The following is a 27,515-nucleotide window of genomic DNA, read 5'->3' on the forward strand; positions in this document are numbered from 1 at the left end:
CATATAGGCAAGCGTGCCAAATACCTTCTTCACCACCCGGTCTACCTGCATCTCCACTTTCAAGGAACTACATACCTGCAACACGAGGGCTTTCTATGCTAAATTGATTAACAGATTCAGGAGAGTAACAAGGAGCTTGGACTACTGATATCAGAGTTAACTCCCTGGTCCACTCGTCCCTTCCCACCTTAACCACCCCCTCCCTAGGTACTTTCCCCTGCAACTGCAGGAGATGCAACAACTGTCCCTTTACCTCCCCCCTCGACTCCATCCAAGGACCCAAACTGTCTTTCCAGGTGAGGCAGAGGTTCACTTGCACCTCCTCCAAACTCAGTTACTGTATCCCCTTTTCCAGGTGTCAACTTCTCTACATCGGCAAAACCAAGCGCGGGCTCGGCGATCGTTTCGCTGAACACCTCCGCTCAGTCTGTCTTAACTTACCTGATCTTCCAGTTACTCAGCACTTCAACTCCCATTCCCAATCTGACTTTTCTGTCCTGGGCCTCCTCCATTGTCAGAGTGAGGCTCAGCGCAAATTGGAGGAACAGCACCTCATATTTAGCTTGGGTAATTTACACCCCAGCAGCATGAACATTGACTTCTCCAACTTCAAATAGCCCTTGCTTTCCCTCTCTATCCCCTCCCCTTCCCAGTTCTCCCACCAGTCTTACTGTCTCCAACTACATTCTATCTCTGTCCCGCCCACTCCCCTGACATCAGTCTGAAGAAGGGTCTCGACCCGAAACGTCACCCATTCCTTCTCTCCAGAGTTCACTTTGTTGCTCTTCTGAAAAGAGAATCATCTCTGCTTTTCTTTCAGCCCAAAAATAAAAGGAATGATTTTATAAGCAATAGCTCTTTGATATCAACATAAACCATTTGACAAGGAAACTTTCTGTGGTCGTGATAGTGAATAAAATCTCAGGCAAATCTTCCAGATAGATTCCACTAATGTCTTGTTTCTTGTTCTTTGCAGTCTTTTTCTTTACACTGTCTTGCTGAGTTTATGTATAATCTATGTTTTTGTGTGCTGCCTGTGTCTATGTGCCTGTGATGCTGCTACAAGCAATATTTTTATTGTACCTGCACCTCACCGTACCTGTTAACCTGACGATAAACCCAACTTGACTTGATTTGATAAAAGCAATATATGTGAATGCACAAGCTGCTAGAAATACTCTGCCGATGTAAAGGCAAACAAAACTATTGTATTAGTTGGGAACCAAATCCGTACAGGTCAACCTGGTGAAAGATCCTTTCTCTAATGTATGTAGGTTAATTGGCTGGGTAAAATGTAAAAATTGTCCTTAGTGGGTGTAGGATAGTGTTAATGTACGGGGATCGCTGGGCGGCGCAGACTTAGTGGGCCGAAAAGGCCTGTTTCCGGCTGTATATATATGATATGATATGATGATAAAACATTGATCTGTTTCTCTCCCCAGCTAGTATGCTTGAATGAGTTTCGTGCAATAGGAGATGGGAGCACCCGTTGCTCAATAGTTGCTTTGGTTGGAAACTCCTGAGACTAAAAACGTACAAAAGTGGGTTGAGTATCTCATAGAAACTATGACCATGCCCCTCATTGGGGGTGGAAACCAATTTTAGGAGCCTGCTACTTTTACCACTGGTTGGGTGAACGTCATGCTGGAAAACTATGGTACATCACAACTGAAATAACAAACCCTGTTGGAATAGAAACATGTAGGGGCGGCACAGTGGTAGAGTTGCTGCCTTATACGGCCAGAGATCTGGGTTCAAACCTGAGTAGGGAGTACTTGTCTGTACGAAGTTTGGCCCCGTGACCTGCTTGGGTTTTCTTCAGGATCTCCAGTTTCCTCCCATACTCCAAAGACGTACAAGTTTGTAGTTTAATTGGTTTGTAAATTGTCCCTAGCATGTGTAGGATGCTGTTCGTGCACAAGGATCGCTGGTCGGCGTGGACCCGGTGGGCCAAAGAGCCTGTTTCCGAGCTGTTTCTCTAAACTAAACTAGACTGTTGTATTACCCAAACCAGACCAAGTTATAACTCTCAGATACAGACAGGAATATTTGCATAACCATTATTTATGTTCAATTATGCTGTCCCACTGTGATGGTTTATCAATGTATCAGTTGTGAATGTGCAACCTGCACCCTAAATATCAAAGAAACACCACACTGGCTGACATCTTCCCAACTGGCCACAAATGTGGAAACACTGGCCCACTTTTAGGGGACCACTCCCAAAGAATGAAGCAGGCTCTTTACTTTAAATGTAGCATTTCTTTATTGAATTGTATCCCTTCAGTTTTACATTGGTTGTCATCATTGAATAACTCTCAACATTTACAAAGAGGTTCCTTGCTTTGTTGGAGACGTAAAATGGTGACAGCTCCTCTTGCGGCAAAACATGAGGTCACCAGGTTCACTGACATTATTATGAATCAGCCTATTCATTCCTTCAATTGATTTTTGAGGATCTGGGTCACTTTTTCATCGTAATAATAAAAGGGGGTTTTGGTGCTCCAGGATGCAACAGATTTTCACCTCAATCCCCAAAGCTCTAGTCTCATTCCTATCTTACACTAAGACCTCCCTCCTCCTCTCGTTTGATCTCCTCACCAAGCTACTTACTCTCACCCCTCCAGCAGCACCTATCTCTTCACCACATATACATGCTCTGTACCTGCTGCAACCTCACTGCAGTCCTCTCATTAAGGCCACCTGTTTACTCTCAAATGGACATGACTGAAGATAAAGAAACGGGGATGAGAATATCTCCGAGTCACTTCACTGACGTCGGCATCAACAACGACACAGGACTCAGTGAACTCTTAAGAATCTTTGTGTGGGAAAGAACCGCAGATGCTGGTATTAACTGAAGACAAACACAAAAAGTTGGAGTAACTCAGCGGGACGGATACAGATACAGATTACCCTTCTTCATAGTCTCGACCCAAAACGTCACCCATTCCTCTCCTGAGATGCTGCCTGTCCCGCTGAGTTACTCCAGCATTTGGTGTTTATCTTAAGACTCTTTCCTGGGGCAAGCCCAGAGAATAGTCAGTGACCAGAAATGTCAACTAACGTCTGCTCCCCTGCAGATCCTGCAGATGCTGTTTCAGCTATTTTACTTATGCATTTTCAACACTGCAAAAGAAAATTTAAAATTACTGAAGATGCTGAAAGACTGACATAAAAAGCACAGAATGCCAGAATCGCCCAGCAGGTCAGGCAGCATCTGTGGAAAAATAAATTGTTAATGCTCAGATGATCCATTAACTGTTTCTCTTTCCTCACATGGTCACCCGCCCAGCACTTTTAAATTGATTTTTAAAGATTCCTCTGGAATACATTCATGGCCAGGTCCTGGAGATGAAACAAAATCTGAATATTGGTAGAAACTCAGCAGCATCTGTGGAGGCAAAAAGCTGTGAGCCAACATTTCAGGTCAAGACCTGCATCAGGACTGAGGGGGAAAAAGAAAGATTGCTAGCATTTAGCAGTATGTCAGAATGGGATAAGTGGAACTACCCAGCGAAGGGGTGATGAAAAGATTAAACCAGATGACAGGATGGATCGACAGAGAGAGATGATAGCCAGATGGACAGATGAGTGGGTGTGGAACGAGAGCACCAGGTGTTGGGATTTATCTGAAGTTGGAGAATTTGATATTCTTACCACTGGGTTCTTACCTACGCAAACAGTTCCGGAGATATTCAGACTACAACAGCAACTCCTTGCCTGTGGGTTTGTTGGCGATGGTATGAAGTGACCAAAGTAACGCATGTTTAGACGGGGTAAGGTTGGACTGGGTGAGGGAAGTGAAGAAGTCAAAGTGGTTAATGTCGTGCCAGCTCCTGGAAATAAAAAGATCAAGAGAGGGTGAAAGTTCAGAAGGGCGACGAGGGTTGGAGGCAGGAGAATATGGAGTAAATAATCCTTACTGAAGAACTAGATGTGGGGGTGGAGGAAGAGGACTGAAAGGAAGCATGCAGGTACAGCAGGCAGTGAAGAAAGCCAATGGAATGTTGGCCTTCATAGCAAGAGGAGTTGGGTATAGGCGCAAAGAGGTCCTTCTGCAGTTGTACAGGGCCCTAGTGAGACCGCACCTGGAGTACTGTGTGCAGTTTTGGTCTCCAAATTTGAGGAAGGATATTCTTGCTATTGAGGGCGTGCAGCGTAGGTTTACTAGGTTAATTCCCGGAATGGCGGGACTGTCGTATGTTGAAAGACTGGAACGACTAGGCTTGTATACACTGGAATTTAGAAGGATGAGAGGGGATCTTATCGAAACATATAAGATTATTAAAGGGTTGGACACGTTAGAGGCAGGAAAAATGTTCCCAATGTTGGGGGAGTCCAGAACCAGGGGCCACAGTTTAAGAATAAGGGATAGGCCATTTAGAATGGAGATGAGGAAAAACTTTTTCACTCAGAGTTGTAAATCTGTGGAATTCTCTGCCTCAGATTCATTCAAGAGAGAGATAGATAGAGCTCTTAAGGATAGCGGAGTCAGGGGGTATGGGGAGAAGGCAGGATCGGGGTACTGATTGAGAATGATCAGCCATGATCACATTGAATGGTGGTGCTGGCTCGAAGGGCCGAATGGCCTCCTCCTGCACCTATTGTCTATTGTCTAACTCAAACATGTTGGCCTCCCAACTCCCTATGGTTTGGGTGCAAAGGTGAAACTTCTACTGAGGAGTGACGGCTTGGCATCAGAGAGGGGTGAGGTCAGGAGGGAGGGTAAATAAAAGGCTGGGGTCAAGCCGTAGGGTCAGAGGAGGGAAGAGAGGGGCTATTGGAGTGGGTGTAAGAACATTGCGTGGGAGAGCACTGAGGGCTCCATCGGGCAGGGGGGGGCTGAGGTCGGGCACTGGGTCACGGAGGTCGCTGTACAAAATGGCGTTGGGGGGGTTAAGGTCAGGTGAGGTGGTGATCTTTGGTGGGTGTCAGGGATGCAAAGAACCTTTGGGTGCGGTAGTGGATGGGGTGGAGAACAAAGGAGAACTGCTGACTGCTGCAAATGTCGAACAGCAGCGAGCAAAGCTTTGAGGGAGAGAGAGGGAAGCAACGGCACTGACACACGGTGTTAAGGGTGGATCATAGGACATTGGTGGAGAACCTTTGGGCCAATTGATGATTGGATTGAACGTACCTGAGATACCGGCTGGGACCAATATGGGAGACACGGGACCCGTGCTGGAAACAACGTAGAACAACATGGCGGCAAGCACATTGAACACAAACGCCCGACCACACCGATCAGCCAAAACATTATGATCTGATGAACCAAAACATTATGACCACCTGCCTAATATGCTGTTGGTCCTCCGTGTGCAGCCCCATATGCAGCAGGGTGCGATGCACTGTGTATTGTGACACATTCCTCCCATGACCAATATCACAATTTTTCTGTGATTTGTGCCACCGTCGACCTTCTGTCGGTTCGGACCAGACGGGATAGCCTTTGTTGTCCTCGATGAGCCTTGGGCGCCCAACACCCTGTCGCCGGTTTGTAGTTTGTCCCGCCTCGAACCACTGTTGGTAGATAATCACCACTGCTGACTGGGAGCACCCCACAAGCCTTGCCGTTTCAGAGATGCTCTGACCCAGTCATCTGGCCATAACAATTTACCCCTTGTCAAAGTCGCTCAGGTCTTTACTCCTGCCCGTTTCTCCTGCATCCAACACATCAACTTCAAGAACTGACTGTTCACTTGCTGCTTAATATATCCCACCCCTTGACAGGTGCCATTGTAAGAAGATAATCAATGTTCTTCACTTCGCCTGTCAGTGGTCATAATGTTTTGGCTGGTCGGTGTATAATGTCAACTCCCTTGTCTTTTGCTCGCCTTGAGATAAATGGACAAGCTGCTACCACCAACACTCACCATTTCCCTCTGCTCTCAATCTTCCCAGTGGCTGAATTACATCCTCTCTCCTCCCAACAGATAGCTATGACTGATGAATAAATATAGCCTCTGCTTTTAGGAACAAGCCGACAGATATGAACTAGACTTTGGTTTCAAGGCTGCAGAGACCCACATTTTTGCTGCCCTTCCTACCCTCATTGGGTATTCTTAAAGTGGAGATTGATAAGTCCTTGATTAGTAAGGGCATCAAAAGTTACGGGGAGAAGGCAAGAGAATGGGGTTGAAAGGGATAAATAAATCAGCCATGATTAAATGGTGGAGCAGACTTGATGGGCCAAATGGCCAAATATTGCTCCCATGTCTTAAAGTCTTCAAATCTTCCTATCCCATGTCTCCAGCTCAACTGATCTTGAGTGAGATCTTGGTGCTCACCCACTTCTTGGCTTGGATTCTTCGCTGTGGGATGTTGAGCAGATCAAACACCAAAACCCATCAAATTCCACTGTGGGTCACAGATCCAGTCCACCTCTTTGCTTTGAAGGATTTACCAACTCATTTTTCACATTTTATGTGGGTTACCTTCAATCAAAATAGAAAATTTAAAACATGCACATTAGGCATTTGAAGACAGGGGTGTCTTGCTGTGAGCGGGCCAAACGTTGCCCAAATGCTGGAGAAAAAATATTAAAATTCAGCATGCTTCATTGAGCGCTCCTGCACCCGGCTACACTCACTGAGGTTCAGTCCTTATCCCTGTCTTTTTGCGTGCATAAGACATGCACCAAACCACTTGTTCCTCACTGACGCAAGGTCCAAGCGTATGTCACAGTGCGGGAGACATGACCAGCAGGTCTGTGGTCCTCTTGCACCAATGAGGAAGACTCAATGCCAAGCCAGTCTACTGGTCCTCGAGGATCATCAAGGCAATCATTCCAGCACACTTTACACATCACTGCTGATGGGCAAATATAAATAACCCATATCTGCCCAACAGGATCACAGTGCACACATCCACTCAGTCACAGAGCGCATATTTGCTGCCAGTTACACAGAGCACACATCTGGAAACACTGGTGCACAAAGCACACATCTGCCCATCATCCAATGTCAACAGAGCACACATCTGCACAGATTGTCATGCAGACCACACATCTGGCCACGCTGAGAGAGTGCACATCTGCCCACACTGTATCAGAGTGCACACCTGCCCACATTGTTGCACGGCACACACCTGCCCTCACTGCTGCTTTGTTACAGTACACCACTGTCTCACATAGCGCACATCTGCCCACCGTCACACTCACAATGACTGCACATCTGTCACCACTGTTGTGCCATCTCGCAGAGAGCGCATCGGCCCCCACTGACCCTCTTACGCCTTTTGAAACTTTTGGATAGTTATTGAGTTTCTGCCTTTAGAATTAACCAGCACCGACAAGGTCTGGGAACATCTACAAAATATATCCAAGAGAAGCAGGACTGAACTGTTTGGACAGATGGGAGTCTGGTGCAAGCAATGTGTCATGATCATGTGCACTAACAGAGTTGATAAAACCAGTCCCCTCTCCATACTGAGGTCCTGTTTTATGAAACACACATTCAACTGACATTAACTGTGGAAATAATTTAACATTCACGAGGGAGGAGGGTGGGAAGCAGATACAAACAGCTGAGAGGTAAGGAGTGGAGAAGAGAAACACAGCATAAATAAAAGGTTTGAAGACTGCTGTGTTGACAAGGCTATCGGCACAACGCCAAGTCAGGAGAACATGTCCATTAGTTCACATTGGGGGAAGCCTTCTACAGTTGGTCCCGCCAAATATGGGAAGCTCAACCCAAAGTGCACCACCTCTCACCTCCGCCCCTCCCGGCCTCCGTGCCGCCCTATCCAACAGGAACGTGTTTGTTCAGCCACAGCAGTGGGAACACAATGACATCTGAACTTCGGACGCTGCAAAGGGCAGTCCTTCCTTCCCCATCACTCAAGGGGGAAGTACGGCGGCCTTTGCAGGAAGAAGCGGCTCCCAGTTCAGATTCAGAGTACAAGTTGGGCTTGGCCTCGCTGTTTGGCAGAGGTGCAAGGCCTGGCCAGCTGGCTACTGCCCTTCTCAATGGTGTTGCACTGAGGCACTGTCCTTACCATCCTCAAAGTCCCAGTGTCTGCACTTGGCAATGGGAATCGTATCTACATCATTCTGTCCTTGAGCCAGACATTCACCAACCAGCACGAGGATCTACCAATGGCTCTACACTACTGTCCTTACGCTGCCGCTGAACGTACAACACACGAGGCAGTCTCAGTGCAAGGTTGGACCAACCGTGCGTTACAGTTTGTGCTTGGCGCTCGCAGGGTGCCGATTATTCCTGCGCTCCGAGGTATTCCGTTTGACCCTGATGGCCACCACCGGCTGCTCCAGGTTGAGGGAGGGGCTGGAGTGCGACTTCTTCAAGCCGTTTCCTTCATTCTCGGCAGTGTCGAACAAGGCGGCGTCTAATTTGTCCAGGTCATTGGTGCCGGCCTTCAGCTTGGCCCGAAGCAGCGAGACGTAGGTACAGAACCGCATCTCCTGTGGGAAAAGAGCGGGCACAAGAGGCGTGTTTCATCAGAGCTGAACCCAACAGCAGGGGCATGAGAGGAGGAGAAGGGCAAGAGGAACCGACTGGGGATTGGTGGAACCGCAGAGGGGGGAGATCTGCACTCCCTGCATTTGGGGAGTGTAGATGTAAGATAGTCAATAACAAATCCAAGGAATTCATGTGAGACTTTTCCTGTAAAGATAGACACAAAATGCTGGAGTAATTCAACGGGTCAGGCAGCATCTCTGGAGAAAAGGAATGGATGATGTTTCGGGTCTGTGTTTAATTTAGTTTAGTTTAGAGATACAACTTGGAAATAGGCCCTTCAGTCCATGTCGACTAGCGATCATCTCTATCCTACACAGATAGGGACAAATTTCCAGAACCCAATTAACCTACAGACGTCTGCGGAGATGTGGAAATCTACATGGAATGATTGACATGAAGTGTAAAGATGCAACTGAGGGGTGATGCTGTGCGAGTACGTGGCAAACATAAGAACACGACAGCAGGAGTCAGCCATTTGTTCACCACTGGCCCCAACCTGTGGCATCTCTGTCAATGAGATCATGGCTGATTTGATCGGGAACTCACTGCCTTTAAGAGTGATGGGAGCTGAGGCAGTCATTGGCTTCAGAAGGGAAATGGACAAGCACCTCATAATGAATAACCATGAGGGGAATGCGACTGACAAGAATGATCAACCAGAGAGCTGTGGGATGTTCTGATACCTTGAGAGGTGCTTTGGAAAACTAAGCCTTTCTCTCATAAACAGCAAAGCTTTTCAAGTATAGGAAGGAACTGCAGATGCTGGTTTACAACAATGATAAGACACAAAATGCTGGAGTAACTCAGCGGGGCAGGCAGCATCTCTGGATAGAAGGAATGGGTGACGCGTTAGGTCAAGACTCTTCTTCTCGATCGGAAGTGTCCAGAGATAGATGCTGCCTGTCCAGTTGAGCTGCTCCAGCATTTTGTATCAACGCTTTTCAAGTCATGGCCTTGGCTATGAAATCGCTCCATGCTCAAAGGACTGGACAGACTAGATGCAGGGAAAATGTTCCCGATGTTGGGGGAGTCCAGAACCAGGGGTCACAGTTTAAGAATTAGGGTTAAGTCATTTAGGACTGAGAAGAGGAAAAACCTTTTCACCTAGAGAGTTGTGAATCTGTGGAATACTCTGCCACAGAAGGCAGTGGAGGCCAATTCACTGGATATTTTCAAGAGAGAGATTTAGCTTTTAGGGCAAAAGGAATCAAGGGATATCGGGAAAAAGCAAGAAGAGGATACTGATTTTAGATGAACATATTGAATGGCGGCGTTGGCTCAAAGGGCTGAATGGCCTACTCCTGCATCTATGTTTCTATACCCACCTCAAACTCCAAGTATTCCTCCTTCTGCTTGTACTCCTCCAGTTCTTTGCCCTTCGCCTTCTTGTCCGGAGGGAATGAGAGATGCTCGGCCAGGTCCGTGGTCATTGCTTTCAGCCGGGCATCGTGGGCCTTTATCTGCTCCTCCTGCCAGACAGTGAACAAAGAACAAGCTCTCAATCCAGTCCCCCCACACGTATGATGCACTCAAAGCTGTCCTGCAGCCCACTGGCTGGTAAATCCTTGCCATTCCTTGCATCGGCCAGCAGAGGCCGCCAGTGCCACCACGCGACGGGACACCTCTGTGGGTTCACGTGGTTTGGGCATCTCATCTCCTTGCCGAGGCTCACTGTCGAGGCTCATTGTGCCCTTTGGCTATGTTTGACCTGTGCTTTTGGAGAAACAAGGAACTGCAGATGCCGGAATCTTGAGCAAAACACAAAGTGCTGGAGTAACTCAGTGAGTCATGGCAGAATCTTTGGAGGATGTGAATAGGTGATATTTCAGGTCGGGACCCTTCTTCAGAGCCTGCATGAAGAGGGATCTTGAACAGAAACTTTATATATTGATGTCCTCCAGTGATGTCCTCAACTCCCGCTGAGTTACTCCAGCACTTTGCGTGTGGGATATGTGGCGATTTTGATGATGCCACACAGAGCAACACACTTACCACCTGCTTCCAATGGAGCAGAAGTCCAGGTGTCTGGTTGGCCATTCCTCACACAAGAACACAGACACAAAGACTTCTAAAATCCTTCACAGATCTGCAGCAGCGCTACACTATGCAAATGTTAGCAGGTTGGTAACACATTGGTATTCTATCCTCTTGGCTGCAACTTTATCTGAGGTCTTGTTGTTGATGTCTCTCCAAATCTGGTCTCTTGACCCATCTCCTATTTTAATGGCTCCACCCTTGTAGTCCAAGATCGTAAGTCTATAAAAGTCTTTCTCTAAACTTATCTGTCTCTCTTTCCTCTTACAAAGTAGTCCTAACACTCCTGTAAAGCTGCAGCAAGTAAGAATCTTACCGTTCCAGTTTATATGCGGTGCGCATGATAAATAACCACTTTCAATATTATTACAATCTTTGACTTGATCCTCTGTTCTAGTATCCTTTTAGTCTAATTTGGTTTATTCTCTTGCACAATGGCACAGTTGCTACCTCACAGCGCCAGAGACATGAGTGTGATCCTGAACTCGGGTGCTGTCTGTGTGGAGTTTGCATGTTTTCCCTGTGACTGTGTGGGTTTCCTCTGGGTCCTCTGGTTCCTTTCCACATCCCAAAGACATACAGATTTGTAGGTCAATTGGTCTCTGTAAGTTACCCCCAATGCATAGGGATGAGAAAGTGGGATAACATGGAACTGGTGTGTAATTTGATGGTGAAATTGGACTCAGTGGGCTGAAGGGTACGTTTCAATGCTGCATCTTTTAATCAATCAATGATCCTCAGTTCCAATGAAGGGACTTTGACATTAAATGTTATCTGTTTCTCTCTCCACAGATGCTGCCTGACCTACTGAGTGTTTCTGATTTTATTTCAGCTAACCATTATCTGCAGTCTTTTTGATTTTTATCTAGTATTCTTTCACATAGCTTGGGCAGTCTCTGTTATGAAGCACCCTATACGTTTTAAATACACTAATAGTCAAGAGTGTTAATAGCAAAATTGTTATATGCTCCTGGACTGGAACAATTGCTGCAAGTTTGCAGGCAAATTAACACAACTAAACACACAATAAACAATAATAAAATCAATTATCAGTTATACCAGGTACCAGACTATAACAGTGCAAGTCAAAGTTGGAGTGCAACCTTATGCAAAGTCCATAGTATTTTGGTACTGAGGTAGGGCTTTAGTTAAGGTTGAAGCTATAACGATGGAAGTGGTGGCGTGGCTGTGATCTTTTGCCTGGGTGTTTTCGCTGGTTACACGGGTCACTCACCAGAGACAGCCTGGTTACGGTGGTGGGCAGCAGGGGCCGGCTGAACTTCTTCTGGGAGCCAATGGCCGCGGGAAACGGAGGAGCTGAAAACATGGCCGACACCAGGTTAATGCGGGTGATCCAGGACTGCATCAGGTCCGAGCTCCTGGAAGCAAAAGACAATCGTGTCTATGAGAGGCGCACAGATCCAAGCTCAAAATCAAAGCTTTGTGGAGGACAAGGACCTCAATACAACAGGGACTCTGGTCAGTACGGACACAGCAGGCTGAAGGGCCTGTTTCTGAGTGTAGGATTCTATAACTCTGACAACTAGATCATCAGGCTGACGGAGAAATAACATTAGTCTAAGGAGGATTTCTGTGCGTCCTAGAGTGTCGTGGTTGTGTGAATCCTTTCTCCCCTGATTCTCAGTCTGAAGAAGGGTTGCAACACAAATCTTCACCTATTCCTTTTCTCCAGAGATGCTGCCTGACCCGCTGAGTTACTCCAGCATTTTGTATCTATCTTCCATTGTGAAGGATTTCCCTGTAGCTGAGTTTGCCACAGTTAGTAAAGGTTCCTTCATTAGAAGCAGCTACACTGAACTTGCTGATGAAATTTTCTCGCATTTCCTTAGCGGATAAAACCATTCAGAGTTCTTCAAACAAAAACGACATCCCTAGACCTTGGGGCACAGGAGCAACTTACCGATTCCACAGTTTACCCCACGCCAGCCCCTGGTGTAACTCCACACTCCCTCCCTCTCCCCAATCCATTTAATCCTGCTCTTGGCTCACTCCTCTTTCAAAATGCCTACATTACAATAACCACGCACCAAAATTATTGAATTGGCCGTGAAATGCTTTGGGATGTTTCCAATGATAAAAAGCAGTTTATAAATGGAAACCTTTCTGTCTCTGAATGAATTGGCCCCATTCCTTTCCATCTCTCACTTTACAGATGCCTTACCCTCTCTCACAGCGCAGTTTAATTTAGAACATTGGTTTACTTGTTACTTTTCATGACCTAGTTTGGAAATAGTCAATTGTTTGCTCAAGTTTGGAGAGAGTGAAACCAGGGAGCAAGATTACATTTTGCCCAGATAAGGAGCTACTTGTGTGGTCCCAGCTTGTGTCAGCGTTGCCAGTGTTAGCAGCACCAGCCATCTACTTAACCATGCAAGTTTGGTCACTCACGGGGCTTGGAGTAGGAACATTCTCCAGTCAGCAGTCTTTAGGTAGAAGACATTGGGCTTCTTGCTGTAGTCAGACGCTCGCACTGCTAGTGAGTGGTGAATGCTGATGGCGTTCTTTAAATCCTCTTCCGATAACTGCTTATCAGACTTGTATGCATCCTGTCAAAACAAATTTTAAAATATTCAAGACCGTCTTCCTATGTTGTGGAGGAGGGAGCACTGCTGTTGCTTTTGTTTTTCGTTGTTCCTGTACCTCACCATAATCATGCATTTGACAATAAACTTGACCTTGTTTAACTTTCTCCCTGTACATCATGGACTGGTCACTCATTTGGTGATTGCTGGCTGCTAGTTCTTGAACCCATGTAAATTTTAGGTTAATAATGAAAATAAATTCGAATTTAACATTATTTATGCCATGATAATGTATTGTTATGTTTTACAATTGTATTGTGTTACATTTAGTGAAATAAGGGGAAATATGAAAATATTGATTTCAGCAATAAATATTTTTAAAATCCCATTTTTAATTCCACCTAGCCTAATTTTATTAGACAAACATACTACTTCATATGTGATACTTGTGCATCAGTTTTCCCCTGCTTTTTGTTCCTTTTCTAAGATACACAGGAAGTGTATCTGCATGTAAAACTGCCTCTTATGTTAAAATATTAGCAAGGAAACCAACCTTCTGTAGGTAAAGGATCATCCCCTTCAGCACTCCATAGAAGGTCTTCCAGCCACGCCTGCCTCGGGGAGCTGTGGAAAATAGTTATACCGATGATTTGTACCCTGCACTAATCACCCCAATATTCTCAGCTCCTACCATCGTCCAAGAATTGGACAGGGCGGTCACAGTGGCGCAGCGGTAGAGTTGCTGCCTTACAGCGAATGCAGCGCCAGAGACCCGGGTTCGATCCCGACCTCGGGTGCTGCCTGTACGGAGTTTGTACTTTCTCTCTCTGGGTTTTCTCCGAGATCTTCGATTTCCTCCCACACTCCAAAGACATACAGGTTTGTAGGTTAGTTGGCTTGGTAAATGTAAAAATTGTCCCTAGTGGGCGTAGGATAGCGTTAGTGTGCAGGGATCGCTGGTCGGCGCAGACCCGGTGGGCCGAAGAGCCTGTTTCTGCGCTGTATCTCTAAACTAAACTAAACTAAACTGAGGAATGTTTGAATTGAATTGAATTGCATAAATTTTATTAGCCAAATATGTATACATGCAAGGAATTTGCCCTGGTGCTTTGCTTGCAAGTAATAACACGATATACAGTAAACAATTAAAAATAAAATATTATAATTTAAACATGTGAAGAATGAAATAAAATATGTTATAAAACTCAACTAAAGACATCATGAGAGACATCTTCTACATTCTGACCAACCATGGTGAATGGAGCAAAAACATTGTTGTGAGATAATGATTGGAAACGTCTGTGTCTTTCATCACTGTGCTGGCTCATTTTTGCGTTGATTAAGACTAATCCCCTAAACTAACACACTTTCATTGCTAAGGGCCTTATTCTGGGTGTGATTTTGCTGTGGGAGGTTTAAGAATGAAGCCTACTGTGCAGGAAAATCTTTCATTGTCCATTCACATTCTCCTTCAAAAGAACAATGGCATCGACCCTCACGTAACACAAATAAATGGACCCCAGTGGTTGACTGAGTTGTAGAAGGAAAGGTAAACATCGATTCACGGGAGATATCAGGATACCCAAATATCTGGCCCAAAAGATTCCTTTTAGGATGAAGAAGATTATATTTTGGGTCGGGACCTGAAATGTCACCGATCCATGTTCACCAGAGATGCTGCTTGACCCACTGAGTTACTCCAGCACTTTGTGCCCTTTTTGTTTTAAATTTGATTTTTAGCCGCCTTCTCAGTTCAGGGGGAATCAGAGATGGTCAGGAAACGCTGGTGTTACCAACAACATCCACATCTCATAAATGGATAAAGAGACTTAACGCTCAATGGCGAGTCATCAGCAGACTGTGTGAAGGTATTCTTGGGCTGAAACACGGCACTTTTGTTAAATGCATGTCCCACCCTCACTGAATGCAGGAGAGTGGTTACTAATTCCTGGAGATTATGGCAAGGCTGCACAGCATGTTAATCGCTCCGTCCCCTTGCCCAGGTTCAAACAATGTACCTTCTGTGATTTTTTTTGAGGGGGTGACACTCACTTTTCTTTCCGTCAGAGTCCGCGTGCACCTTGCGTACCAGGAAGCCATGCTTGTAGGTGGCTGCATTGGTATCCTGCATGATATCTAGGAAGGGGTTACTACCACTGCTGATGCGCTTCATGGTCTTCAAGCTCGGATTCGTCCTTTCATCAGCCAGCTCGGACAAGGACTTGCGGAGTTCCTCTTCATTACTGTCAGGAGAAGAAGTACACATTGTAAGCATAATCAAAGCCCGTTCCCAATCACACTAAGAGCCAATTTGGCATTGTAGTTCTCCCACACATTATCTGATTACTGCAGTGCTAGCCAAGTCATCAGCATCTTCACATGTCTCTGCACGAACTGCTGCAGTAGACTGGGATGGCAGAAATAAGAACCAGATTACACCGAGGACAGTTAAGGAATAGAAGGATCTTCGAGTGTCCACACATTCCTAATGATTACAGGGCCGGGCAGCATATGGGCACAGCTGGTAGAGCTGCAGCCTCACAGCGCCAAAGACCCCTATTTAATTCTCACCTCAGGTGCTGCCTGTGTGAAGTTTGCACTTTCTCCCTGTGACCTTGTAGGTTTCCTCCAGGTGCCAAAGGCGTGGGTTTCCTCCCACATCCCAAGGACATGCGGGATTGAAGGTTATTCCGCCACTGTAACTTGCCACTTGTGTGTAGGGAACGGATGCAAATGTGGGATAACAAAGAACTAATGTCAATGGGTTATCAATGTTTGGCGTGGACTCGGAGAGTCAAAGATCTAGTTTCCATGATTTATCTTTAAACTTGAACCTAAAAGTTTGGTAAAAAGAAGCCTTATAAGAAACTTGCCCTCACAGTCATAAGCATAGATTACAAGATCAGGAAATGTGCATACAACTCAGTCCAGCTAGTGAAAGGAATGACACAAGAGTATGCAAGAGGATGCCAAGGAGCTTTATAAAGTTGTGGCCAGGATTGATAAATCTTAGAGGAGGAGGAATCAAGATAGCTGATGCTGCTTCCTTTGGAACATGGAGATGAATAAAATTAAGGGATACCTGGATAGAGTGAATCAAAAGAGCCTATTTTCCCCAACAGAGAAGTCAATAATTTGGTAACAGAGACTGGAGTTAATTGATAGGAGTAGAAGAGAATTCAGGACAATAAAAATCATGCATATAATGATGCGTGTCTGGAACTCAGTGGCTAAAAGGGTTTTGGAAGCAGAAATGCTCTCCACATTTAAGAAGTACCTTCATAAACTATTAAAGGGTTAAAATGTACAGGACAGTAAACTGAGAACTCGGGTTAACTTAAAGAGCTTTTGCTAACAAGGACATGAATGGTGTCATTCAGCACCATGTTTTGGATGGGATGTCTAGAAGCAGCATCTCAAAATAAGGAGTTAGCCGATGTGGAAGAAATTTCTTCACTCAAAAGGGTGTGAACCTTTGGATTTCTCTACCCGACAGTTTTGTGTTGAGTCTGTTGCTGAGTTGAGATGTATGTCAAATGTAATTTTACATATTAAAGTAAATGAGGGCAAGGAGGTTAATGCAGGTGCTTGTGAGGTATTAAGTGGCAGAGCAAATATGTAGGTGTGAGAGGCCCTAATTCTAATTTAATTATTGATTGAATTGAACCGAATTAAATTAAATTAAATTTAATTGAAAGATACAGCATGGAAACAGGCCCATCAAGTACACGCCGAGTTTATGTTAACCATTGATCACTTGTTCATACTAGTTTGATGTTATCCCACTTTCTCATCCACTCCCTACATACTAAGGGCAATTTACAGAGGACAATTAACCTACAAACTTGCACGTCTTTGAGATGGGGGAGGAAACCAGAGCGCCCGAAGGAAACGCACGTGGTCATGGGGAGAAAGTGCAAACTTCACACAGACAGCACCCGAGGTCGGGATCAAATCTGGGTCACTGGCACTGTGAGGCAGTAGTTCTACCAGTTGCACCACTGTGGCGCCCAATGGGACAGATTTGTCCATATTAATGGAAGCAAGGAATATAACTTAAGCAAGAAAGTGGTGCTGGGATAAAAGATTGGCTATGATCCTGCTAATTGATGGTGTTGACACAAGAAACCAGATGAGCTTCTTTTTTTGTAATCTCTCTGTAGTGTTACTCTAACATCTGGGTGTTATGGATGAAAAAGGGAATGAAACATCTTGCAAGCAGCAGCAGTTTCGTCACTAGCCTCGACCACATTACTTCCAATGCCCACGTTCACAAGATTAGCAGCAGACACACCACTACAAGTAACCTACAAGTACTGCAACGTGGCCACAAAACATCTTGTTCTCCGTCGTTTTGTTCATTTGCCAATATCTCAACCTTTTCTCACCTTGCATACCATAGGACAAACAATGACCTTGAGTGCAGACAGTCATATCATGTGGGGAGTTGTGAAACCAAGAACTAAGGTCTAGTTTGGCGTTCCTGGACAAACCATGTGTACCCATCACAGTGTTCAGTCCCACTGGTACACACGAGAGTTTGTTCTTCCTTACTTCTGGCTGAGAACCTTGTAGAGAGCTCACAAGTGCAATAAGCCTCGCAGTAGTTAATAAGGGATGTGGAAAGAACTATTGCGCAGGTACTGACTAAAAACAAAATGCAATTAACCGAATGCGGCTAAAATAAGAAAATATAATTGAAAAGATTAGCTTACTGAACCTTTGTAATGCACACATTTGTCCCTCGATCTCCAACAAAAGCTTTCATCAATCTAGCTCATGGTTGATTAACTTCCTAATTAACACATATATAAATGGGGACATGGCCTGGCATTTTGATTTCAATAATTGTATTGCCTCTCCTTCTGTAATTAAAAACTTAACGGTAGGATGGAAAAGAGTTGCCAGCTTTATCATCGTCTTCCCAGGCAGTCCTTGGCCAAGGATGACGTTCTCTCATTCAGGGTCTGTGGGTTATGGGGTGGCAGATGAGGACCGAGTGGGACTGGCAGACTCTTCTCCAGGTGAGGCAGGTCGTGCTTGATGGTGTGGATTTGGTTCAGGAGCCGGCCCATCTCCCATCATCAACAATGGACGTCTTCTTGCTCCAGGTTCTTCGTGTCATCCTGAGCACCAATTTGAGAATGGCAGAGATTCACATAAGTCACTGGGGATGTTATACTTTCTCATGGAGGACTTGGGAATATCCTTTGATCCATTTTCCGTGTCCTCCAGATTTTATCCCCCATGAGAGAGTAATGTTTTTAGAGTCTGGTTGGGGGAAGGAATGAATGATGTGATCACCTCCATCAGAGGTGGCTGTGTCTTTAGAGCTCTACACTGGCATGTTAGCTGAGGGCATGTTAGCTGATTTGCTACATGTCCTACCAGTAGATTTGGAGGAACGTATGGGGACAGGGTTGTTGTTAATTCTCCAGTGCTTTGAGATGCCTACTGAGGGTAGAATACGTATCCAAACCCTAGAAGGCTCCCTGGTCGACAAAGAACCCAGATGTGGATGGGAGGGTTTGACCTTTGAAAACCCATCTTTTGCTGAGATGGCCAAAGGTTGTGAATAGTGCGCAGGACACAGTAAATTTCCCCACTGACATCGGACTTTGTTGATAGCAGCTCCTGAGGTGTGGAATGTTGTCTCATGTTTCCGAGGGACATGCTGCAGACATTTATTGTTTGAAGCAAAAATGTGCAACCGGGTCCAGACAGCTATCAATGAACCATTCTACATTTCCATATCATCGTCTGCTTTGATCTGTCATTTTCACACCTTACCTATATCTCTAGACTTCCGCTCCCCTGACTCTCAGTCTGAAGAAGGGTCTCGACCCGAAACATCACCCATTCCTTCTCTCCAGAGATACTGCCTGTCCTGCTGAGTTACTCCAGCGTTGCGTGTCTAGCTTTATGATTGTTTATTTCAAACCTTATTTCCCTCAAACGAGTCCACGATGACCTGGAGCTCCATCTCCAAGTGTGCTTTGATACAGGTAACATATGCTTTCTACAGAGATCAGTGGACACAAGATGGACTGTTTCCCATTTGCCCTATAGATTTATCATCTTTCCCAGTCAATTCCATAAAACATCCATGCTTAATCTTCATGTAGTTGCAATTCCATATCCCACTCTCGTATCCACTACCTACATGTTAGGGGACATTTACAGAGGCCAATTAACCTCCAAACCTATATGTCTTTAGGATGTGGGAGGAAACCGGGGCACTTGGAGGTACCCACGGCATCGCAGGGAGAGCATGCAAACTCCACACAGACAGCACCTGAGGATATATATTCGTCCGGATCGAAGCAGGATATCTAGCACTGTGAGGCAGCAGCACTAACAGCTGCCCCACTATGCTGTATTGGTGCAACATTTTGCCTGTAGGTGACATTCCGACAGTGGAATGTCCACCTATGTTATTTGTGCAAGTCTTGGGGGTGAGTTTGAACCCGCTACCTTTTAACGCAGAAGTGGAAGTGTTAACGTTGAGGCAAGACTGGTGGTAACCTACAACCAGTCAGTTGAACCAATCTGTAAACATTGGGCAATGTGGTTTACAAAACTGAACCGAGTCCATCTCCAGGGAGTTAGCTAGGTGTCTCTGAAACGTCATACACCAGTATTCATTTCAGTACAGGACAACATAAATAATAACAACTCACATCAAGGGCAATGATAGTTCCCAAGACAGAAGAATTGGAATCAGGGGAAAATCTGATACAATTCCAAAACAACCCAAGCAGAAAGCATGGAACAAACAAGTTCCATCCAGTACATGGACAGGCACCCACGCCACTATCTCACCCATCAACACAATTCTCCAGAGCATTCCTCATTTGATGAACTACTAATTATAACCTCAATTTCAACCTCACCAAGTGTCCCTTGGCTCTGCTAGAGGTTATCAGGTTACCTAATACTGAACACACAGTCAATAGAGCACATCGCTTGGGATCTCCAATCTATAAACAGTAACACAGAGTACAAAAGCAAAGTGGTTACATCCGAGCAATGGAACATCGCAAATTGCAACTAAGGTATAGCATCTGGTTCCATCACTGCTCTTTAGGGAGGATGTGTAAGCCCCAAAAATGGTTGAGTAAATAACAGAAGGGTCCCAGAATGAAGGAGTTAAAGTAACCAATATGACATGGCAAAAGTGTAATCTTTCTCTTTACAAAGAGGTTAAGAATAATTCGATAGAGTGGTCAGACATGACAAAGTAGATAAGCTATTTTCACTATCTGAGATGAGCTATGAACCAGGGGCCCAAAGTCACAGATAAAGGCAAACGCAGTAGGATTATACCAAAGGTAGACTCAAAATGCTGGAGTAACTCAGCGGGACAGGCAATATCTCTGGAGAGAAGGAATGGGTGACGTTTCAAAACGTCTCTCATTCCTTCTCTCCAGAGATGCTGCCTGTCCCGCTGAGTTACTCCAGCATTTTGTGTCTATCTTCAATTTAAACCAGCATCCGCAGTTCCTTCCTACGCAGTAGGATTATACAAGGCTTTTTCATGCAGTGAGTGTCATGATCAGGAATTCACTCTCTTAAAGGGTGGTGGACACAGATTAAATTGTCCCTTTAGAAAGGGAATTGGATAAACAATGCAAAAACCAGTGTGGAAATCGATTTTTTGAGGTTTTTTGGAAAGGGGATTAGAAGAAGAGGGTAGAAGCCAGTTGTGTACCAGCGTAATTTGCACACCAGTGTGAAGCTAATAACTTTAAGCTTGGTAGGATGCATGTTGAAACCAAAATGTATAAAAATGGCCTTTATTAAAATCTGACAATGTGCACTTTAACCACATGTGATTTTTTAAAAAATTATAAATCTCAAATTGTGGAGTACAGAGGCAAAAAAACAAATGATGGGTCTTTGTCCAAAACATTACAGAGGGCACTGTAGATATGCAGGGAATGGAGGGATATATATTATATGCAGGCAGATAGAGTTGGCATTATGTTCGGCACAGACAGACATTGTGGGCTGATGGACCTGTTCCTGTGCTGCACTGTTCAATGTTCTATGAAGGTAACGCAAAGTGAAGGTCAACCGAGAGCAAATTGCTGGCAGGAGAACTAGGGTCCAGGTGGCGTCTCACAGCATTGAAAGAGTATTTTCTGTCTTATTCTTATGTAAATGAAGAGCTTCAGACTGAGATGATATCAATTCTTTCTCCATAATTCAAGGACAACAGAACTGGTTGAGTAACTTATTGATTAATAAACAGACAGACTGGTGGCTAGTGTTCCAGCAGCATTTGTTATTCAGTAAAAAATTATTTTGCTGTATTAGTATTCAGACACTAACAGACACTAATCATTCATCACAGCTTGCAGGTCCCGGTAACCTTGACAATATGGGCTCCAGAATATCCTGGCAGGCCACGTTCTTGATAACTGGAGGTTTATTAAAATTTCAGAGGTTAAAACTAAAGTACAGAGGTGTGAAAGTGAATTGGATAATTACACTAGGGATTGTCGCATTAATGTTGATTGAACGAAGGGGAAGGTTTTATTATGTAGAGAACATTACGGTGACTGAGTGTTCGGATTGCTTTGGAAAAGTTGGCTGGTCTTTTAAGGACTTTAATTGTCACCATTGTTTGAATCAGAGGGTCATACAGCAAGGAAAATGCTGGAGATTCTCAGAAGGTCAGACAGCATCTGTGGAGAGAGTAACAGAGTTAACGCGGGGGGGGAAACAGAGTTACGTTTGGACGACCGAGTCTGTGATGACCATCAAGCACCCATTTAAATCAATTCCATTTTATTCTCCCCATATTCCCATCAACTCCTCTCCAGATTTTTCCACTCACTATAGTCAAGGGTAATTTGCAATGGCCAATTAATCTACCATCCTGAATATATTTAGGATAAGGGAGTAAACCGAGGAAATCCATAAGATCACAAGGAGAACGTACAAATTCCATACAGGCAGCATCAGAGGTCAGGATTGAACTTGGGGCAACTGGGGCTGTGAGGAAACAGCTCTACTTCTCCGATGATGCCCCTGTGGTTGTCAAACCCAGGGAGCACCCCCCCCCCCCCCCCTTCCCCTCCTCAATAATTGGTACACTTGTACACTGTCAATACCCAATGTTGATTGGGCAGGTGATACTGGGTCGAAGCAAAGGAAAGAAAAACTTGGATTTAGAGAGCACCATTTTGGCCTCAGAAGTTCCCATGGCACTTAAGAGCAAATTAAACATTGTGTTGGAGCCTTGGAATCTTGTGAACCAATTTGCACAACCAACAACGTAACGGTAACTCTTTGTCAGTAATTTCAGTTGAGAGGCATGTTAGAGCTGAGTGAAGTTTCTCCGTTCTTCAAATAATAACCTGGGACATCCCACATCTCCCTGGCCGTTCCAGTATCACATCCAAGATGGTGCATCACTCCCTCACTGATGCCCTCTAGTGTCTGACTGGGTGATGTTTCCCAGAGACATATTTGAACTTGCGATCCTCTAACTCAGAAACAACAAGCCCACCCATAATTGCGCGGCTGACCAAGACTCCACTTCCAGGAGAGTTTATAATGGGTGTAAGATGAGAAGTCAGCCTCAAGCAAAATTGGTGGAAAACGATGCTATCGACATTGTTGTGTTGACAAAAGTTATGCAGTGATCATAGAGCGTAATGAGAAACTTTGTTGATGATGATGCAAGACATGAACATCGATCAATGAAAAAAGTTGGCTCAAAAGACTTAATGGCTTTTCCTTTTACATTTATTGAGCAGCTCAGATCAACTGACAATTTATTGTGCCTGCAGTCAACGTACCATTGTCAGTATCAATGACTGGTGTGCTGTTGGACTAGTTCCCTGTAGGTCTACACACAGGTCATGAGGATCAAAACAAATACACTTGCTGGCAATCCAAAATAAAATGAGAAAATGCCGGGAACACTTAGCAGGTCAGGCAGCATCTGTGGAAGGAACAAAAGAGTTAATGGTTCAGCACTGGGGAAAAAGGGGAAATGGTAGTATTAAGTTGCAGGAGAAGATGGGGGTGGGATGGATACGACAATGGGAACACCTGTGATAGTGTGAGCATATTATTGGGGATGCAAGAGGGTTGCAATACATAAAGGTGTTGAGGGAGCCTAAAGGGATTTCAAGTGTAGGGCGACTAGAAGTGTAGAGAGGACAATACCAGTCAACATGATATCTGAGACAGTGAACCAATGCATGGTAGTTTCAATTTTAAATTGGGTCCCTGATGCACATTTTGCAGAACCTTGACACAAGATAGGAGGGAGAGTGCACAAATTAGTGGTTGATTGTTGGCAGTGACGTGGCGGCCAACGGCCCGGTTTCCATGACTTTGTTGCTTATTCAAATAATAAATGTAACTTTCCTTTCCATTGGAAGCAGGTGAGAGGCTGTAAAACATTATCTCTTTGTATTAATATTCTTCACATATTGGGAGTGTGTGGAACATAAGAACTACAAACAGCAGCAGAGTATTCACCTTCCACATCAGTTCTCCCTTTCAATAACATCATAGTTGACCTCTGCCATTTTCCTACATTAACCACATATCCCTTAATACCTAAAAATCTCTTTTGTCTGCAACATCTGAGCTTCCACGGCCTTCTTGAATACAGAACTCCAAAGATTAATTACCTCTGGATGATGAAATCTTTCTCATCTCAGTTCGGAATGGGCAACCTCGTGTTTTGAGACTGTGACCACTGGTTCTAGACAAGCCAGCCAGAAGAAACATTATTCCTGGGTCCATGCTGTTGTGACCTGCAACATTTTTGTATGTTTCCAAGAGAATGTGGTCAAGAAAGCACATCCATCGGGATGTATCATGGCTCGCTTTGACAATGACTCTGCCCCAGTCTGCACAAAATTACAGACCATTGTGGATGTAGCCCAATCAATCACACAGACCAGCACCCACTAACCACCCCCCCCCCCCCCCCCCCATTGATGCCATCTATACCTCATGCCGCCTTGGAAAAGCAACCAATGTAATCAGGGACCATTTATACCCTGGTCATTCCCACTTCTCATCCCTCCCATCAGGCAGAAGATGCAAAAGCTTAAAACCTTGCACCATCAGATTCTATAACAGGGTCTTCCCTCTTGATACCAGACTACTGAACACTCCTCCAATAAGTTAGGGTGTAATTCCAATCTTCCAATTTACTTCACTGCAGCCTTTACACCTTTTCTCTGTAAGCGCAATGCTATATCTTTGTAACATTATATTCTGCACTTTGGTATTTTTCTCTTTGCATTACTTGTTGTACTTATCATGTATTGTATGATTTGATTAGATAGCATGCAAACACAGCTTGTCACTGTATCTCGGTATGTAAAAGTAATAAACAAATACCCACATCATTCTTCTAAACTCAGAGTACTGTTCCAGCCAGCTTATTCTCTCCTCACAAAAACGTACTCTCCGACCACATCACAGGAATCAATTTGATGAACATTCACTGCATTCCCTCTATTGCAAGTATACTCTCCCTTACAGAGGGAGACCAGATCTATACTCAATATTCCAGGTGTAGTATCACAAAGACCCTCTATAATTCCAGTAAGATATCTTTAGTCATATATTCAAATCTTCTTGTACTTAGAGGCAACATAATATTTGCATTCTTAATTGCCAGTGTACCTGCACATTAACATTTAGTAATTCATGTACAAGGACACACAGATCCCTTTAGTTGTTAAAGGGAACTCTCTATACCTTGCAAGATGGATGTAAAACCTGTGGAGCCAATGGTGTCCTCAGTCGCTCATTCCAAATACATGCAAGAACAGACATCTCCATGTTGGTCACCATTCCATTACAATTTGATCTATTGTGGAACTAAATGTGTCTGAGGTTCAGTATAAGTAAAGACCAATACCTTCTTGCGTTTTTAACTATTGGTTCCTGACTTTGTGGAGAATCATCCAGAGAAAACAAAAACTAGCAAATGTGAACTTTAAAAAAAATGTGTACTTTCAATCTTTAGTACTGCGATGTCTGAATTACATTAGGCATGAGAGAGATTTGCTCTTATTTGGTCTCGAGATAGACTGAGTAATGACTTACTGCATACATATTGGCAGTTTGACAGAATGGAGAGGCAAGTTGGCACAAGGGTAGAGCTACTGCCTTACAGCACCAGAGATCTGGGTACAATCCTGACAACAGGTGCTGTCTAGATGGAGTTTGTACGTTTTCCCCGTGACCTGCTTGGGTTTTCACCGAGATCTTCAGTTTCTTCCCACACTCCAAAGACGTACCAGTCTGTAGGGTAATTGGCTTGAATTGTAGGTTAATTGGCTGTAAATGTAAAAATTGTCCCTCGTGCATAAGGTAGTGTTAATGTGCGGGGATCGCTGGTCGGTGCAGACCCGGTGGGCCGAAGGGCCTGTTTCCACGCTGTATCTCTTTCCCCATAGCCCAGCACCACTCCACTCGCCTTGCCTGACTCCCAGATTTTCGAACAGGAGAAGAAGGATAGAGCTTTGTTTAACTGAGTTGCAAACTAGCATCTCCACACAGCAGCTGATAGACCCAGTTGAGTGATTGATGCAGCTCTCATTGAACCTGTAACTGGAGCAGAGATCCGAGCTGAACTGCCCACCTCGCTGGGAGCAGAATGAGCCTTAATTGTTCACATTGACGTCATTGCCTTCAATCAATAGCCACACCTGACCTCAACAGCAGCTGAAGCCAACAACAATATTTATGCTAGTGTCAAGGAAATGCCAGGCCCCTCTGCACCACATTGGCTTTTTAAAGACTTGATTCTCCTCTGAGGGCACAGTTGCTGATTCCCAGCGGTCTGAAGCATCCAATATTATACGACACCTTCAGATGCTTATGTGGAAACTGCTAGCCTCCCATCAAACTTACACTAATGAGCTGAGACAAGTCTGCTGAATAACAAAAACTGTTCACGTTTTGTGTTTATGCAATTTGATTGTTTTATTTTTGGCTTCACCAGCAGCCCTGCAGTGGTTTTAAGAAGACAGCTCACCACTCCCTTCTCAAGGGTGCTCAAGGATGGGCAATAACTAGGGTTCCACAGCTGGTGAACTTGATACCTCATGGTGCCACAGGCACAGGTCAGATCTTGACCTCGGCTGCTGTCTGTGTGAAGTTTACACGCTTTTGCTGTGGATAACCTTGCATCTGGGCTTCCTCTAGGTCAGTGGTTCCCAACCTGTGGGTCGCGACCCCAAACGGGGTCGCGACACCAATGCCATGGGGTCGTTAAATGATTTTGAGCTTATATGAATATTATATAAAACACGGTGAAATGCATATTAAGATAGTTATATAAATTCATACTATGAAACTAAATGTAACAGTTCCCTAAGTCACTCAACACAACGTGTTGTCACTCAAGCCAGTATTGAACATGTTTGGTTTCTGTTTTGTCTTGGTCGCGCCACCGCTGTCGCTCCTCCCACTTACCTAGTGTTGTACGCGCGCTTGCAGTGACACGTAGTTAGTTTTGTTCGAGTGATTCTTAACCCTTTAAAAATGAGTGTAAGAAAGAGAAAGTACAGTGATGATTTCTTGAAATGGGGATTCACTGACATAGTTAATGCAGGTGTGGAAAGACCACAGTGTGTAGTATGTTTGGAAGTTCTTGCTCATGAGTCTATGAAACCAGCTAAACTTCAAAGACATCTCGAAACTAAGCACCCTGATTTGAAAGATAAAAGTATTGACTTTTTTAAAGCAAAAGTTGTTGGTGTCAAAAGCCGCCGGCTTGATAGCAGTGGATTATTTCAAAACAAAAATGTAGCCGCCATTGAAGCTTCATACACGGTTGCATTAAGAATAGCACGTGCTAAAAAGCCACACACAATAGCTGAGAATCTTATTTTTCCATGCACCAAAGATATTGTACGTCTCATGATCGGTCCTGAAGCGGTAAATAAATTATCGCTTCTATCCGTGTCAAACAATACGGTAAAACGAAGGATAACAGATATGTCCGAGGATATTTTATGCCAAATTATTCAAGAATTAAAAGAAACTCCAACTGGGCTGTTCAGCATACAGCTTGATGAAACTACTGATGTGACAAACTTTGCACAACTTCTTGTGTATGTTCGTTATTATAAAAATGAAAAAATTAAAGAAGAATTCTTGTGTTGTAAGCCTCTGCAAACTTCAACTACTGCTGCTGATATTTTTGATTTAATTGATGATTTCTTTAATGAACATTCAATTGAATGGAAGAAATTATGCGGAGTTTGTACTGACGGGGCACCTGCAATGCTCGGCTGTAAGTCTGGCTTCCAATCGTTGGTTAAAAAAGTGACTCCAGAAGTAATTGGGACTCACTGCATGATTCATCGACAAGTATTAGCTACCAAGACGTTACCTGAACCATTGAAAGAAGTGCTTAACCGAGTGATTAAAGCAGTAAATGTCGTTAAATCAAGGCCACTTG

At 44.5% G+C, this 27,515-nt stretch overlaps 1 protein-coding gene across 1 annotated transcript in view; it reads right to left on the bottom strand.

Moving 5' to 3' along the window:
• Positions 1–2,259: 2,259 nt before the first annotated feature.
• LOC144610004 (PH and SEC7 domain-containing protein 1-like) overlaps positions 2,260–27,515 on the bottom strand; it is a 120,198-nt gene continuing 94,942 nt past the window's right edge. The window contains 6 exon segments of the mRNA XM_078428440.1: positions 2,260–8,425; positions 9,809–9,952; positions 11,752–11,896; positions 12,927–13,084; positions 13,614–13,684; positions 15,113–15,303. Coding sequence (XP_078284566.1) covers positions 8,183–8,425; positions 9,809–9,952; positions 11,752–11,896; positions 12,927–13,084; positions 13,614–13,684; positions 15,113–15,303 — 952 coding nt within the window. The 3' untranslated portion in view covers positions 2,260–8,182.

Source organism: Rhinoraja longicauda, chromosome 35, assembly GCF_053455715.1.
Source record: "Rhinoraja longicauda isolate Sanriku21f chromosome 35, sRhiLon1.1, whole genome shotgun sequence".
NCBI classification, from domain to species: Eukaryota; Metazoa; Chordata; class Chondrichthyes; order Rajiformes; family Arhynchobatidae; genus Rhinoraja; species Rhinoraja longicauda.